This window comes from Triplophysa rosa, linkage group LG21 (genome assembly GCF_024868665.1).
Source record: "Triplophysa rosa linkage group LG21, Trosa_1v2, whole genome shotgun sequence".
NCBI lineage: Eukaryota > Metazoa > Chordata > Actinopteri > Cypriniformes > Nemacheilidae > Triplophysa > Triplophysa rosa.
Genome location: NC_079910.1, coordinates 3651459 through 3665978, shown reverse-complemented (window position 1 = coordinate 3665978; position 14520 = coordinate 3651459). Strand labels below are relative to the sequence as shown.

General features: G+C 42.6%; 1 protein-coding gene and 1 pseudogene across 3 annotated transcripts; both read right to left on the bottom strand.

Moving 5' to 3' along the window:
- Window positions 1-69: 69 nt before the first annotated feature.
- On the bottom strand, window positions 70-6357 carry LOC130571911 (torsin-1A-like). Of its 3 annotated transcripts, none has more exons than XM_057363221.1 (5): window positions 6237-6357; window positions 4864-5129; window positions 4475-4650; window positions 1116-1243; window positions 70-896 (listed from the first exon to the last, which is right to left on the bottom strand). In XM_057363221.1, the coding sequence occupies exons 1-5, from the start codon at window positions 6268-6270 to the stop codon at window positions 619-621; spliced, it is 882 nt and encodes a 293-aa protein (XP_057219204.1). In that variant the 5' UTR covers window positions 6271-6357; the 3' UTR covers window positions 70-618. The 3 variants fall into 3 exon arrangements, with proteins under 3 accessions (XP_057219204.1, XP_057219203.1, XP_057219205.1); XM_057363220.1 differs by having other exon boundaries at window positions 5205-6319; XM_057363222.1 differs by lacking the exon at window positions 6237-6357 and having other exon boundaries at window positions 4995-5106.
- A 1355-nt stretch (window positions 6358-7712) lies between these two features.
- On the bottom strand, window positions 7713-11828 carry LOC130571909 (torsin-1A-like; annotated as a pseudogene).
- Between the last annotated feature and the right edge of the window lie 2692 nt (window positions 11829-14520).

Here is a 14520-nt window from a genome sequence, read left to right as displayed (position 1 = left end):
ACGATTCATGACTTTTGTGTTGACATCCAGCCACTTACATGACAACTTTCAAGAAAAACCACATTCCAAAATTCTGTCTGTACATTTATTATCAGCTGTTATTATCAGCGGCATCTATCTGGAATAATTTTATCAACTAAAAGTATGAGTAATGATACAAATAAAATATTACTTAAATAGTCAACAAACAAAACAACATAGATAGATTAATTCATACAGTACATAATAATAATAATGCATTTTATTTAATGGCGCCTTTCAAAAGACCCAAACGTCACCTCACAAACAGGCAAAGAATAAAATAAAAGTACAAATCACTGCACAAGACAAAAAAAAAAAACACAACAAACACTCGAATCCGAGGTACCACAAGAGAAATTGAAGATGAAGATCTGAGAGCATGTGAAGGGGTGCAAGATTATGGAGTGCCTTGTAAGTAACAGAATCTTAAAATCGACTCGATACTTTACTGGAAGTCAGTGCAATTGCTTGATTTGCAAATGTATCATTTATATTCCAGTTAGTGTTTTGGAACACATGGTTAGAATATGTTCAGCAGTTTAATGTGCAGTCTATCAGACCTTGTCTGATTATAGCACAACAGAAGACATACAAAACTCACGGATTATCATTGCACCAACTTTTCGTGCACCAAGCATATTGCACCAAATCTGCTCTGACTGACTTGCAGCCTTTAACAGAGAAGATTTTCTCCTCTGGGGGGAAGAAGGGCATTTCTCTGGCCACCCTGTCTGCCAGTCTATGATCTAGAGGGACATTTAGATTGGTCATTTCAGCCAGAACACACTCCCTCACATGCTTCAGTTCCAGAGGCAGGAAAGGTATAAAGTGATCCACCAGATGATGATCTATTAGACAGGACTGCCAAAATCCATCTGTAGAACGAGTATATTTAGTAAAAACAGGATAGCAAAGCTGTAACAGCTTAATGTTCTGTTATTTTGGAGGTTTTGTTTTTTGATGTGTTGACGGTTTAAAAAAAGCGTTGGAATGGACTAATGGATATGTTGTTTTCTGTGTGTGTACAAATGTTTTTATATTTATTTATATGAAATACACTCACATGTAATATGGTTTAAACATACTGTACATACTGTTCTTATCATTGAAGATGTCTTGATAAATTTCAGTCTCCATGATCTTCATCTGGAGTTCATCTCTGTCTTTACCTTTCCTCCAAAAATCCAGAGTCCAGTTGTTGATCACATTCCCACCTGCTTGACTGTATAACACATTTTATCATGAACTGGGCTAATTATTAAATTGCTGTACATCCAACATTCACAACAACATGACTGATGATTAATGAAAAAGAATTGAACTTGCAATCTTTCTTTCGCTCCTGATTTTCGAACAGTTACACATTAAACATAAAACAGTATATGCAATACTGCAAACTAATTGTACAGAATACTCTATGGTAGGTCTAATATGTAATATATCGACCCGTTCTCATCAATTGCGTATAAATAACACGCTGTTGCAATATCGTGTAATACCTAAGCCAAAGTTCGACTTTGCGTTTATATGATACGGCAATGTTTGCATGCACCTCGGTGGAGAGCAGCCATTTTGAAACGTACATGAAGAGGAAACACTGAAATAATTAAAATAATACTGTTAGGTTTAGGGTTTGGGTTAGGGTATAATATGTCATGGCTCTGCTTCATTTAGTCATGTCTTTCTTGGTCCTGTAGCAGAGCCATGGCAAAGCCTTTGGTTATGTGTGGAGAGAAACATATTATTGTCCTTTTGACAATAAAATGCGTTCTCTCCAGTGTCTCGTCATTGGCCCCGCTCCTCTCGTTTCCTTGTTATCTTTCCCTGAGTGTTTGATTACCCACACCTGCCCTGTGTCGTTATCCCTCGTTTGTCTTCCCTATAAATGCCCTCATGTTTCTCGTGTATTGCATGTGTGTGTGCTGTATGCCTTGTGCTGTCCAGTTCGTGTTCAATGCTCGTGTTCAATGCTCGTGTTCCTGTATGTGATTTTTTCAGTGAGTCTAGTTAGTGTTAGTTTATTGTATTTGGTCTAGTGTTGTGCTTAGTCTTTGTTAGTTTAGTTTAGTCAGTTTATGTTCCTGTTTACCTGTTATTTCATTTCCCCTGTTATCGTGTCTTGTTTTCCCCACCGTGGGTTTTTGTTTTACGTTTTTGTATTTATATTAAAGTCCTGTGTTGTTACCCCTTCATGCCTGCCTGCATCTGGGTTCTTCCACTCCGTATTTCGTGACAGAATACACGAGCCAACGCTGAACCCAGCAGGCAGCACTATGGACGTCCTCCGATCTCGCCAGGCTCACCTCCTTTGTAGCATCCGTCAGGGTGAGGCTGACATGGTGGAGTACACAGAGAGGTTCCTGGAGGCTGCAGAGGATATGGCTTTTGGTGAGGCGGAGCTAACGGTGATTTACAACAGTGGCCTAAACGATCCGATCTAGCGGGTGGAGATGAGGATGCTGAGGCCGCTGCGCTTCGAGAATGTGGTCAGATATGCCATTAACCGGTCGGCGCCAGGGGTCTCAGTTCACTCCAAGTCTCCGTCCCCGTTGGTCACGATCCCGGAGGATCGTGCCATCCAGATCGGAGTCGTGGGCATCACCTCACCGTCCGTCTCACTCCCTGCAGCCTCTCCCCCACCAGTCAGCCTTCGAGGCAGGCGAGGAAGGAGGGAGTCCTGGAGTTCCTCGTTGGAGGCGTCCAACCCGGAGCCAGATGCGCCCTTCACCTCATTCCTTCAGCCGACCACCAGTCGGGTGGTTCGGCTGAAGAAGAAAAGGCAACGGAGAGGGGCGTCCAGTCCGGTGCAGCCCGCATCCAGTCCGGTGCAGCCGGCATCCAGTCCGGTGGTGCAGCCGGCATCCAGTCCGGTGATCCAGCCGGCATCCAGTCCGGTGATCCAGCCGGCATCCAGTCCGGTGATCCAGCCGGCATCCAGTCCGGTGATCCAGCCGGCGTCCCAGCCGGCGTCAAGCCCTGCCCAGCCGGCCTTCCAGCCGTCGTTAAGCCCTTTCCAGCCGGCCTTCCAGCCGGCGTCAAGCCCTTTCCAGCCGGCCTTCCAGCCGGCGTCAAGCCCTGCCCAGCCGGCCTTCCAGCCGGTCCCTAGTCCAGCAGCCAAACCGGCCCCGGGGAGACCCCCAGGGTCAAGGACTGTCCCCCCAGGACTTCCCCTAAGTCCCCTAGGACTACGCGCCCTCGAGCGCAGCCGGGGACTAGAACTGTTCCCCCCTTGGACTCTTTTGTTCCCCCCATGAACTCTTGTTTTGCCCCACCCCCCCTCCCATGTTTGTTATTCTTGTTGTGTCACCCCAACCCCATGATAATTTTGTCTTGTTTGCCTTTGATTTTGTTTTCGTTGTTCTGTCTTGTCATGTCACTGTCTCAGTCTGCCCTGTCTCGTCCGTCTACCCCTTGGTGAGCACCTGGAGGTGCTCATTAAAGGGGGGGCTTCTGTCATGGCTCTGCTTCCTTAGTCATGTTTTTCTTGGTCCTGTAGCAGAGCCATGACAAAGTCTTTGGTTATGTGTGGAGAGAAACATATTATTGTCCTTTTGACAATAAAATGCGTTCTCTCCAGTGTCTCGTCATTGGCCCCGCTCCTCTCGTTTCCTTGTTATCTTTCCCTTAGTGTTTGATTACCCACACCTGCCCTGTGTCGTTATCCCTCGTTTGTCTTCCCTATAAATGCCCTCATGTTTCTTTGTCCTGTGCTCGTGTATTGCATGTGTGTGTGCTGTATGCCTTGTGCTGTCCAGTTCGTGTTTAATGCTCGTGTTTAATGCTCGTGTTTAATGCTCATGTTCAATGCTCGTGTTCCTGTATGTGATTTTTTTTCAGTGAGTCTAGTTAGTGTTAGTTTATTGTATTTGGTCTAGTGTTGTGCTTAGTCTTTGTTAGTTTAGTTTAGTCAGTTTATGTTCCTGTTTACCTGTTATTTCATTTCCCCTGTTATTGTGTCTTGTTTTCCCCACCGTGGGTTTTTGTTTTACGTTTTTGTATTTATATTAAAGTCCTGTGTTGTTACCCCTTCATGCCTGCCTGCATCTGGGTTCTTCCACTCCGTATTTCGTGACAATAATATGCACGTACGCTAAGCTTAGGTTTAGGGTTTGGGTTAGGGGACAGGTTAATAAGACAAATTGCCGTTTAAATGCGCGCACGCAAAATTTGGCGTATCATATGTACGCAGAAATAGGCGTATTGTATGCATGCAAAATTGAACTTTGGCCTACGTATGACACGATATTGCAACAGCGCATGTTATTCATACGCAATTGATGAGAATGGGCTCAATATATATAATATAAACATTTTCTGGGTTAATTTAACACCAAGGTTGGGTTTGTCTTGACTCAACCATAGGTTGAAAACAACCCATTATTTTTAGAGACAGGAATTTCATTTTGTTTGGTATTTCTTTTTGATCAGTGACTAATATGGTCAAAGTTGTCACCTGAGAAAAATGAAGATTGCATTGTGAAACGATACTCCCTTCACATGGGGCACGTAGTCCAGAAAAGGTTTAATGATGTCAATCACATGTGGGTTCATCTTATCCATTTCATCAAATACAAACATGGAGCGAGAAAACCTTGATACATTTCCATGAATCCACGCTTTAAGTTGATCCTGCATGTACACAAATAACAAATTAAATGTTCTATGTGATTATTAAAATCCTTTAATGAGGTTATCGTTTACTGCCTTTTTCGCAAGACATCAAATCCTCTTGTTTAGACTACTCAGTCCTATTCTCTATAGATTTTATATCCAACCCTGATCATGCAGTCCTTGTTTCAAGCCTAGAATACATAATACCCATCAGTAAAGTGCATATCTTACTTCATACACCGCTGACTCTGATTTGTGTGGGAAGTCATATGAGCTTATCAATGTGTGGACGTGTTTGCTTTTTTCCCCCATTTCATAAATATTCCTTGCAATGATCTTGGTGACATGAGTTTTTCCCACACCTGTTGGTCCATGTAAGGAAAGCACTAGCGGTTTTGGTGGATCTGGATCTTTCATAAACCAGGTCACAGCTTTCAGTATCGCTTCCAATGCAATGTGCTGCCCATATAGAGACTTCCTTAGATCTTTCTCAAAGTCTGACAATATTAACATTGGTTAGTGGCATACAGACAAAATGTGTCAGCTATTGAAGTTAGTTTAGTTTTGCTTACCGTCAGGATCAAAAGCTCGTAAATTGTCTTTGTCGAAAAAAACATCAAAAAAGTCAAAGACTCCTGTCTCTACTGTTACAATAGGTAACACAAAAAACAGCACAAATATGTTTCGAGATTTCATTGTGAATGTCGCTTCTCTGCACTGCTTTTCTTAAAGTTAAAGTCAGTGAGTACTGTACATGTTTTCATTTAAGACTGTCTAAGAATGATGTTTGACAACCGCACAGACACTAGAGTTGGGTGGAGCTTTGCTTAAAGTCACTCCATGTGCTAAAGTAAGCTTTAATGCTAGTGTTTTAGCTAGAATGAGCAAAGTGGGAGTGGTTAATATTTGACTGGAAAAGGGGTGTGTCTTTGTGATGCTGATGTACAGGTATAGTGAGGAAGTAGCTATACCTCTGGTGGGGAAAACATCATCTTTCCTCATTAATGGCCATTCAAAAGTATGTGCATTGTGATAAAACACTTGATGGCAAATAATATGTAAATTGCACATTTTCTAACAAATCACGGTCGCACCACATGACATGGCCAATTCATAGATGAAAAAAACACTAAAAGCACTTTTATTCTGTATTTATGTGTACAACACATTAACATTGCCTTATTAGAATGGTCTTACTCTTTCTATAATACCACTGTACTGTATTCTACCTATTTCTGTGTTTTTCTTTTTTCCTTAATACAACATTGTAAAAAGCACTATATAAATAAAACTGAATTGACTTGTTATTTCTTCAATAAATATCCAGTTCCGTCTTGTCTATCCAAGCCTCTGTGTGTATTCCCTGACGATAGAATTACGAATGCCTGCTACACAGGTTATTCAAGTATGTCTACAGAAAGACTATAGATCTAGTCTGCGACAATTCAGTTGAACTTTAAAAGTAAGATAAGTGACAACATCTCATGTTTTAATTGTTCCCAGTTATGATAAAACAATATTATTTTAAACCTTTAATGAACAAACCCTTGCAACAGTAGGCTACCCTCTTCTAAAGTCATACTGAATTCAGATCATTTACTTACATTTACATGTCGACTTTGTCTTTGTGTGGGACATGGTGCTCTGATATAAAAGTGATATAATAGCTGCTCTGGTCTCCTTTTGTGTAAATGATTCTTGTGATGATTTTAGCCACGTGGTTTTCTCCCACTCCTGCGGCCCCGTGGAATGAGAGCACGAGCGGTTTGTTTGGATCACTGTCGGTCATAAATGATGATACAGCTTTCAGTACAACTTTCGACACGATGTGCTGCCCGTAGAGATTCTCATTTAAATATATTTGCAAACCTGGGATAAGACAAAGACAGTGTTTGTAGTTTGCAAACTGTAAATTTAAATTTACATGCTTCTCTTAGTAAAGCTAAACAAATAGTTTTGTGAAAACAAAAAAGCATTTGGAATGTAAGGAGGGAAGAGTAATATTTTAAACATAGTGTATCAAAACGCGTTACATTATGTGTCTGAGACATGGCATACAAAAACATTACAAGAACTGCAGAAGCAACAGTAAAAGTGGAATGTTTAGGAGACCTCATTCTATAATATTTCTATAAATGACTGACGGAGACCCATCCTCTATCAGCCAATCACTGTGGTCATAGTAAGCTTGCTGACATCATCCATAGCAACGAGGTCAACCCCGCCCTTTCTCTTAGCTTAAGATTTCTTTCTGTTCCTTAGTAAAAGTTGCTCTCAGCAGCGTTGTGAATAGGTTTAAAGTGGAAACTCTTAACTAAAAACTGTTACTGCTGTTTAGGAGAGCTCTTAGTGTTAAGATCAAATGTTTCGTGAATACAGGCCCCCCAGGTTTTGTGAATCGTTTGCATAGGTTTGAAAGCACAGGTTAAAAGTCTGGTCAGAAGAGCGTTGTAGTAATCCAGTTCGGAAATGACAAGAGCATGTGTTGCATGCTCTGTTGGGAACGGTTTGATCTTCCTGATGTTGTGCGGTAGAAACCTGCATGATCGCGCTGTTTTATTGACGTTATCTGATTTTAGTTGGATGGTAATCTGGTGCTCTGATGAAGTGACTGGGAAGATGAGAAGTTCAGTCTTTGCCAGGTTAAGTTTAGACTACCAGCAGTAAAACTGGGTGGAGTTTCCATATCTCTTCACCACTCTTGAGTCACACTTATAAGTCATAAATCTTTAATATGGTTTACAAAGTCTCAAACTAGTGCTGTGAAATGAGTTAACATAGACACAGTGGGTGTGGTTAATGATTTGAATAGCAAGGGGGCGTGTCTTTGTGATGCTGAAGTCTAGTGAGGAACATCTTTTCTCATTGATGGTCACTCAAACGTATAGGCTATGTGAATTCTGATAAAACACTTGTTTAGCAAATAACATTTAAATTGCAAATAATTGTATTATATTATAAAATATTTTTGTCATGCATTAAAAAAAAGCTTTGAAAAAAAGCATTATGTGTTGGATAGGTGGGAAACTGCAATCTAGCAGGACTGAGGATTATTGACACAAAAGACACAGACAGAAGATTAATGAAAAGCTTTAATATATCCCTTTTAAAGGTGTCAAGTTTTATCTCAAGTTTTTATCTCTATAAAAGATGATGTGCTCCACTGTCATTTAATGATGTTCATCTCATGACAGAAAAAGACAGCGCCTGGTACTGTATTTACATTGTGTAGAAGCAGAGATCATCACAGGAGAATCAATTCAGTATAATCAGACATAATGACAGTAACTTTATGGAATAAAATAACATGAACGTGTTTTTTTCTAGTCATTGATGTGCAGCATCAACTTCTGTCTGACTGACTTGCAGCCTTTAACAGAGAAGATTTTCTCCTCCGGGGGGAAGAAGGGCATCTCTCTGACCACTTTGTCTGCCAGATCAGGGTGATGATGTACACTGATCTTCAGACTGGCCATTTCAGCTAGAACACATTGCCGTATGTGGTTTCGTTCCAGAGGCAGAAAAGGTATAAAGTGATCAACCAGCTGCCAAAACCCACCTGTAAAAATGACATTAAAATTGCATTTTTCATACAACAAAAAAAGATCTGCTATAAAGTCTACTTTGGCAACCTTTTAATACATACTGATCTTATCATTGAAGACGTTTCGAAAGACCTGAGTGTCCATTCCTTTGTGGTTCACCTGTATTTCATCTGTTTATACCTGCGCTCCAGAAGTCCAGAGCCGTTTTGGCTATCTCCTTCCCACCTGCATTGCTACGAATAAAAAGGGACTCTTGGTCACAGTTTTATGCGCTTCATTTATTTAATCCCACCAATCAAGGGCATCACCTAAGAAAAATGAAGATTGCTTTGTGGTATGACACTTCATTTATGTGAGAAAAGGTTTGAGTGCTTTAACCAGCTGTGGATTCATTTTGTCCATTTCATCAAATACGAACATGGTCCGAGGAAAACTCGACACGTGCTGATGAATCTGCTGCTTTAGTTGTGCCTAAGTATACGTATATGTCAGTTAGATCAATGACCCTGCACTTAAAGGGCAGTTTACCCAAAAATGTATACATTCTGTCATCATTTACAGTTCAGTGTACATATAAATGATGACATTTACTTTTTTTTAAATCTGTACAAATTTCTTTGTTCTGACGAATACATAGAAATATATTTGGAAAAATGTCAGCAACTGGCATTTCTGGGACATCATTGGCTACCATAGGAAAAGTTTAAATGGTATAGTCAAAGGTGCCCTATCTGTTTGTTTTCCTAAATTCTTTAAGATATATTATTTTGTGTTCAACAGAACAAAAAAACGATCCAATAATTTTTCCTACTATGGTAGTCAATGATGTAGAGTATCCCTTTAAATTACGGTAGCAAGTGCCATATTTTTGGATAACTTCCAGCTGCAAAGCAGACACAGATGTCAATACTCAAACTCATCAAGTATTATTATTTAGGACTTTTTCAGGATTTCCATAGTTGGCTGTGTTATCTTGCAGCAAAAGCACCATCAAACTAATGAGAATGCGCAACAATGACAATCCATAGCAATCATGGCAAAGAGTCAAAGCTGCTAAGAAAATCTGCTTATCAGCACAGACTTTTTGCTAAAGTTTTGCAAAAAATGTTGGGTTGTTTCAACGCAGCGTTGGGTCAAATTTGGACAAACCCAGTTGTTGGATTATAAATGAACTGGGTTGTTTTAACACATTGTTAGGTCAAATACTGTATTAACATCTTGTGTAGGCACCATGTTATTATGTAAGCTTTATATTAATCCAAAAAACAAGGAAATTCATATAGAAAAGGTAATATTATTTAGAAGGTCCTGTACTTATTCTTTCAAATGGTTTGGGTATGCAGAGCATTCACAGTTTAGGACTACACACCCCTGCTATACAGGTTATTCAAATATGTCTACAGGCTCTCTAAACATGATCAAACATAAATTTGTCTGTCTGCGATATAATCTTACATCGACTAAATTGAATTGTAAAAGTTAAATGAGCAAAAACATTTCATATGTTCTTGCTTAAACATTCCCATTAATACAGACAATATTCATTCATTTAAAAAGTAAATCTTTGCAATAGGCTACTCACTTCTGAAAAGTCATGTTGAAATTCACATAATTTACTTACACTGTACATGTCGACTTTGTCTTTGAGCGGAAAATGATGCTCAGACATAAAAGTGATAAAATGTTTGCTCTGGTCTCCTTTTTCATAAATGTTTTTAGCGATGATTTTGGCCACGTGGTTTTTTCCCACTCCTGCGGACCCGTGGAAAGACAGCATGAGTGGTTTGTTTGGATCACTGTCGGTCATAAATGATGATACAGCTTTCAGTACAACATCTGACACGATGTGCTGCCCGTAAAGATTTTGATATAAATCTCTTTCCAAACCTGGGGAAAACAATGATATTATTTGTAGTTTTAAAATTGTATTTACATACTAGTAAAACTTGACAAATAAAGTTTGTGAAAAACTTTAAAAAGGAGGAAAGAGAAAATGTTTAAACATACTGTAAGATATACAAAGTAGTATATGGAATAGGTTTGCTCACGTTTAGGATCAAAAGGCAATATATTATTCGGCTCAGGAGACACTGCAAATACAATTGCTAAAAAAACGCCAGTAGCAGCAGCAGCTATAGAACTACCCACAAAGGTCTCACAGAAATCATCCCCTGATGTTCATTTTTTAGTTAGTTCACTTAAGCATTTGTTGTTTTTAATAGTTGTACCTGTTTCGTTTAATGTGTTAATAATGTAAACAAACATACAAACAACGCCCTACCCAGACCTTTCTTACTCATGTTATGTCTTTTTCAGAACACTGGTAAGTTAAATAACATGTCAGTTCAATCAACATTCATGTAGTAATTAATATTTTGCATGTTGTGTTTAAGCTAAAAAAATTCAGATTTTGTATTTAGTATTGCTGCTAAAATCATCTAGAGCATACTATACAGCAACAACTTCTGTTTGACTGTCTTGCAGCCTTTAACAGAGAAGATGTTCTCCTCTGGGGGGAAGAAGGGCATCTCACTAGTACTCCGTTCTGATCAGATCCCTAATGACATCAAACCCAAACATCAAAAGAATAATGAAGAGCATCACCTGAGAAAAATGAAGATTGCATTATGGAATGACACTCCATCCACATTGATGTTGTAATCCAAAAAAGGTTTTATGGTGCTGATGAGATGTGGGTTCATGCTTTCCATTTCATCCAATATAAACTTGGAGTGAGGAAAACTTGATACATTTCCATGAATCCACTGTTTAAGTTGATCCTGCATGTACAGAAATAACTATTGTAATCCCAAACGGGGCAGTCGTGGCCTAATGGTTAGAGAGTCGGACTCGTGCCGGTTGGATTCTCATGGCCGGCGGGTAACGACTGAGGTGCCCTTGAGCAAGGCACCTTACCCCCACTTGCTCCCTGGGCGCTGCAGTGATAGCTGCCCACTGCTCCGGATGTACGTGTGTTCACCACTTGCTGTGTGTATGTTCACTACTCACTGGATGCAGAGGTCACATTTCGGGTAGGGGTCACCATGTCTGACCAATAGGTCACTTTCAAATGAGGCTATTCTTTACGCCCTGTTTTAAAAGACCTCAAATGTCCTTTTCTACCTCCTCCTAATCCAGCTCCTGGAGGTCTATCTTTCTACAGACTTTAAGTGTAATCATAATCTTGCATTTTCATTTGCAAATGCACAACAAGCCAACCCTGGCCCACCAGCCTGCATCAACCTTGCTTTCAAGTAAGCTTTATAAGTTTTAATAGATGTAGACCCGTGGGAGCATGATTTATGGTACGCAGCACTAATCCTTGTACTAGGACAAGGCCATCTGTAAATATAAAATAACAAGACTTACTTCATACTCCTCTGCCTGGTCCTTGTGTGGGAAGTGATATGAGGCTATAAATGTCTGGAAATGTTTGCTCTTTTCCCCCATTTCATAAATATTCCTTGCAATGATCCTGGTGACAAAACTTTTTCCTACTCCTGCTGGTCCATGTAAGAAAGCACGAGTGGTTTTGATGGATCTGGATCTTTCATAAACCCGGACACAGCTTTCAATATCGTATTCAATGCAATGTGCTGCCCATATAGAGACTTCCTTAGATCTTTCTCGAACTCTTGACAATAAAAACATTGGGTAATGATGACATACAGACCAAATTTATCAATCACCAAATTAAACTTAATTTACTTTTGCTTACCTGTAGAATTAAAAGGTCGTAAATTGTCGTTGTCAAAAACCCTAACAACAGCTAAACTAAACATAAAATGTAAATGAAAATGTGATTTAAATATTATTTCCTTTTGCTTTGTGTTTTTACCTTATTCAAATAAATAAAGATTCTTCTCAGCCACGCCGACCCAGTCTCCTTCCTTCCTACTTAGTGAACCCTACCACAGTGGTGCCGAAACCCGGGAAGGTAGGAGAATGCCGCCGCTATGCAGAACCCGCCAGCCTCGCCGTTTGCGGAGGTAATCCATGCGCTCGCAGGTCTCCATCAGGAACAACATCAAGCCCTGCTGGGCCCACAAGGAGATCAGGAGAAGAGGTTCCAGAGACTCTTCCAGGCCCAGGTGGATTACCGCGAGCTCTTCCGGAGCTGGATTGCTCAAGGTAGGCAAACCGAGGGAGCACCAGCGGCCGCCGTCCCTGCGACTCCCATACTGCTCCACAAGATGGGGCCCCAGGATGACCCGGAGGCCTTCACGTTCGTGTTTGCCCAACAGCTCTGGGATGCCTGCCGCAAATGGCTACTGGATGGCGACAGCAACGTCGACACTACGGTGGAGAAAGTGGTACTGGAGCAGTTCGTGGGACGGCTGCCCGCGGGGGCCGCCCAGCGGGTCCACTGCCACCGGCCGGCGTCGCTGTCCCAGGCTGTCCAGCTGGCGGAGGATCACATGGCGGCATGCCGTGGGGTCAGCGGATCTCAAACCTCTCTCCTCCCCTCTTCCACTCTGGTCTCTCCTTCTCCTAGGTCCCGTCCGGAGCCGCATGTAGCGGCCCATGTCCGAGGCGGCCCAGGACCCTGGTTCCTATCGGACGTGAGGGCCACCCTCCGGCAGGGGGAGACGTTCGGCGGGGCAGCGCCCTCCCGCTTTTCTACACCATCTTCTTCTCGCCAATCCCTTGGCCTGGTTCCGGCCACTGGGGCGGCGGGTAGGCCTGGGCCGGCCTGTTGGCGGTGCGGTGACCCGGACCACTTCATCAGGAACTGTCTGGTTATGGAGATTGGTGCGGTGATCCGGATCCCCGATGCCCCACGGGCTGCCCTCGATCAGGCTGGGTTGTACCAAATACGTGTGAGTATTGAGGGGAGTACGTATCAGGCCTTGGTGGATTCAGGCTGTAACCAAACCTCGATCCACCCAGGCGTGATTCAAGCTACGGCATTGGATACGGGCCGCGAGGTTCAGGTAAGGTGTGTGCACGGGGAGGTGGTGAGCTATCCCTTAGTCTCCCTGGCAATCAAATTTAGAGGGAAAAAGCATAAAATTGAGGTAGCTGTTAACTCACACCTCCGACATCCGCTAATTTTGGGGACAAATTGGCTGGACTTTAGTATGTTATTAGGGTATTTATGTGCGGGTGTCTCTTGGAGTAAACGTGAGAGGAGGGGGGCGGTGGCGCAGCTTGGAGAGGCAGAGCTGGGACCATCGACAACGGATTTAGGGGAACAGAGCGCGATTGAGAGAAAGATTCTCTCATCGCGCGATGATTTTCCCCTGGATCAGTCTCTAGATGAGTCGCTCAGAACGCGTTTGAGCAGGTCCGCGCGATCGACGGACAGCCTCTCCAACCAGCGCACCCGCTCACCTATCCATATTTTGCCATAATAAAAGACAGATTGTATCTAGTGACCCAAGACACTCAGCCAAAGAAGGATACAACACAATTGGTCATCCCAAAGAGCCGCCGGGAAATGCTTTTTCAGGCGGCTAATGCAAATCCAATGGCAGGACACTTAGGGCAAAACACAACACTAAATCGTCTAACGGCCCAATTTTTTTGGCAGGGCATCCACGAGAATGTGCGCAGATGGTGCGCCGCATGTCGTGAATGCCAGCTGGTAAACCCACCGGCCACCCCAAAAGCACCATTGTGGCCTCTTCCTCTGATCCAGGTCCCCTTCAAACGAATTGGTATGGACCTGGTCGGGCCGTTAGAGTGATCAGCACGAGGGCATCGTTTTGCATTAGTCATCGTCGACTATGCAACACGATACCCCGAGGCAGTGGCGCTCCGCAATATTTCCGCCAAGAGCGTGGCGGACGCACTTTTCTCGTTAATCTCCCGCGTGGGAATCCCCAAAGAGGTTCTCACGGATCAAGGCACAACGTTCATGTCACGGACACTCCACGAACTGTACAGGTTATTGGGGGTGAAAACGATTCGGACCAGGGTCTACCACCCACAAACGGATGGACTGGTCGAACGTTTTAACCGTACGTTAAAAACCATGATCCGAAAGTTCGTTCACAAGGACGCCAAAAATTGGGATAAATGGCTGGAACCATTTAGTGGGAGGAAAGACTCGACCTAGCCCTCTGGTCCCTGGTGGAGATCACCTCTCACCGTCCCAGATCACTGACATTGCCAGGTCGCAGGCTCATTTTGCCAATGTGTTCTCGCCTCTGCCTGGCCGAACTACACTCATTGAGCACCATATTGAGACCACACCGGGAGTGGTAGTACATAGCCGGCCGTATCGTTTGCCTGAACACAAAAAGAAGGTGGTTCAGGAAGAATTATGCGCCATGCTGGATATGGGAGTAATAAAGGAGTCCAGCAGCGACTGGGCCAGCCCGATAGTTTTGGTTCCCAA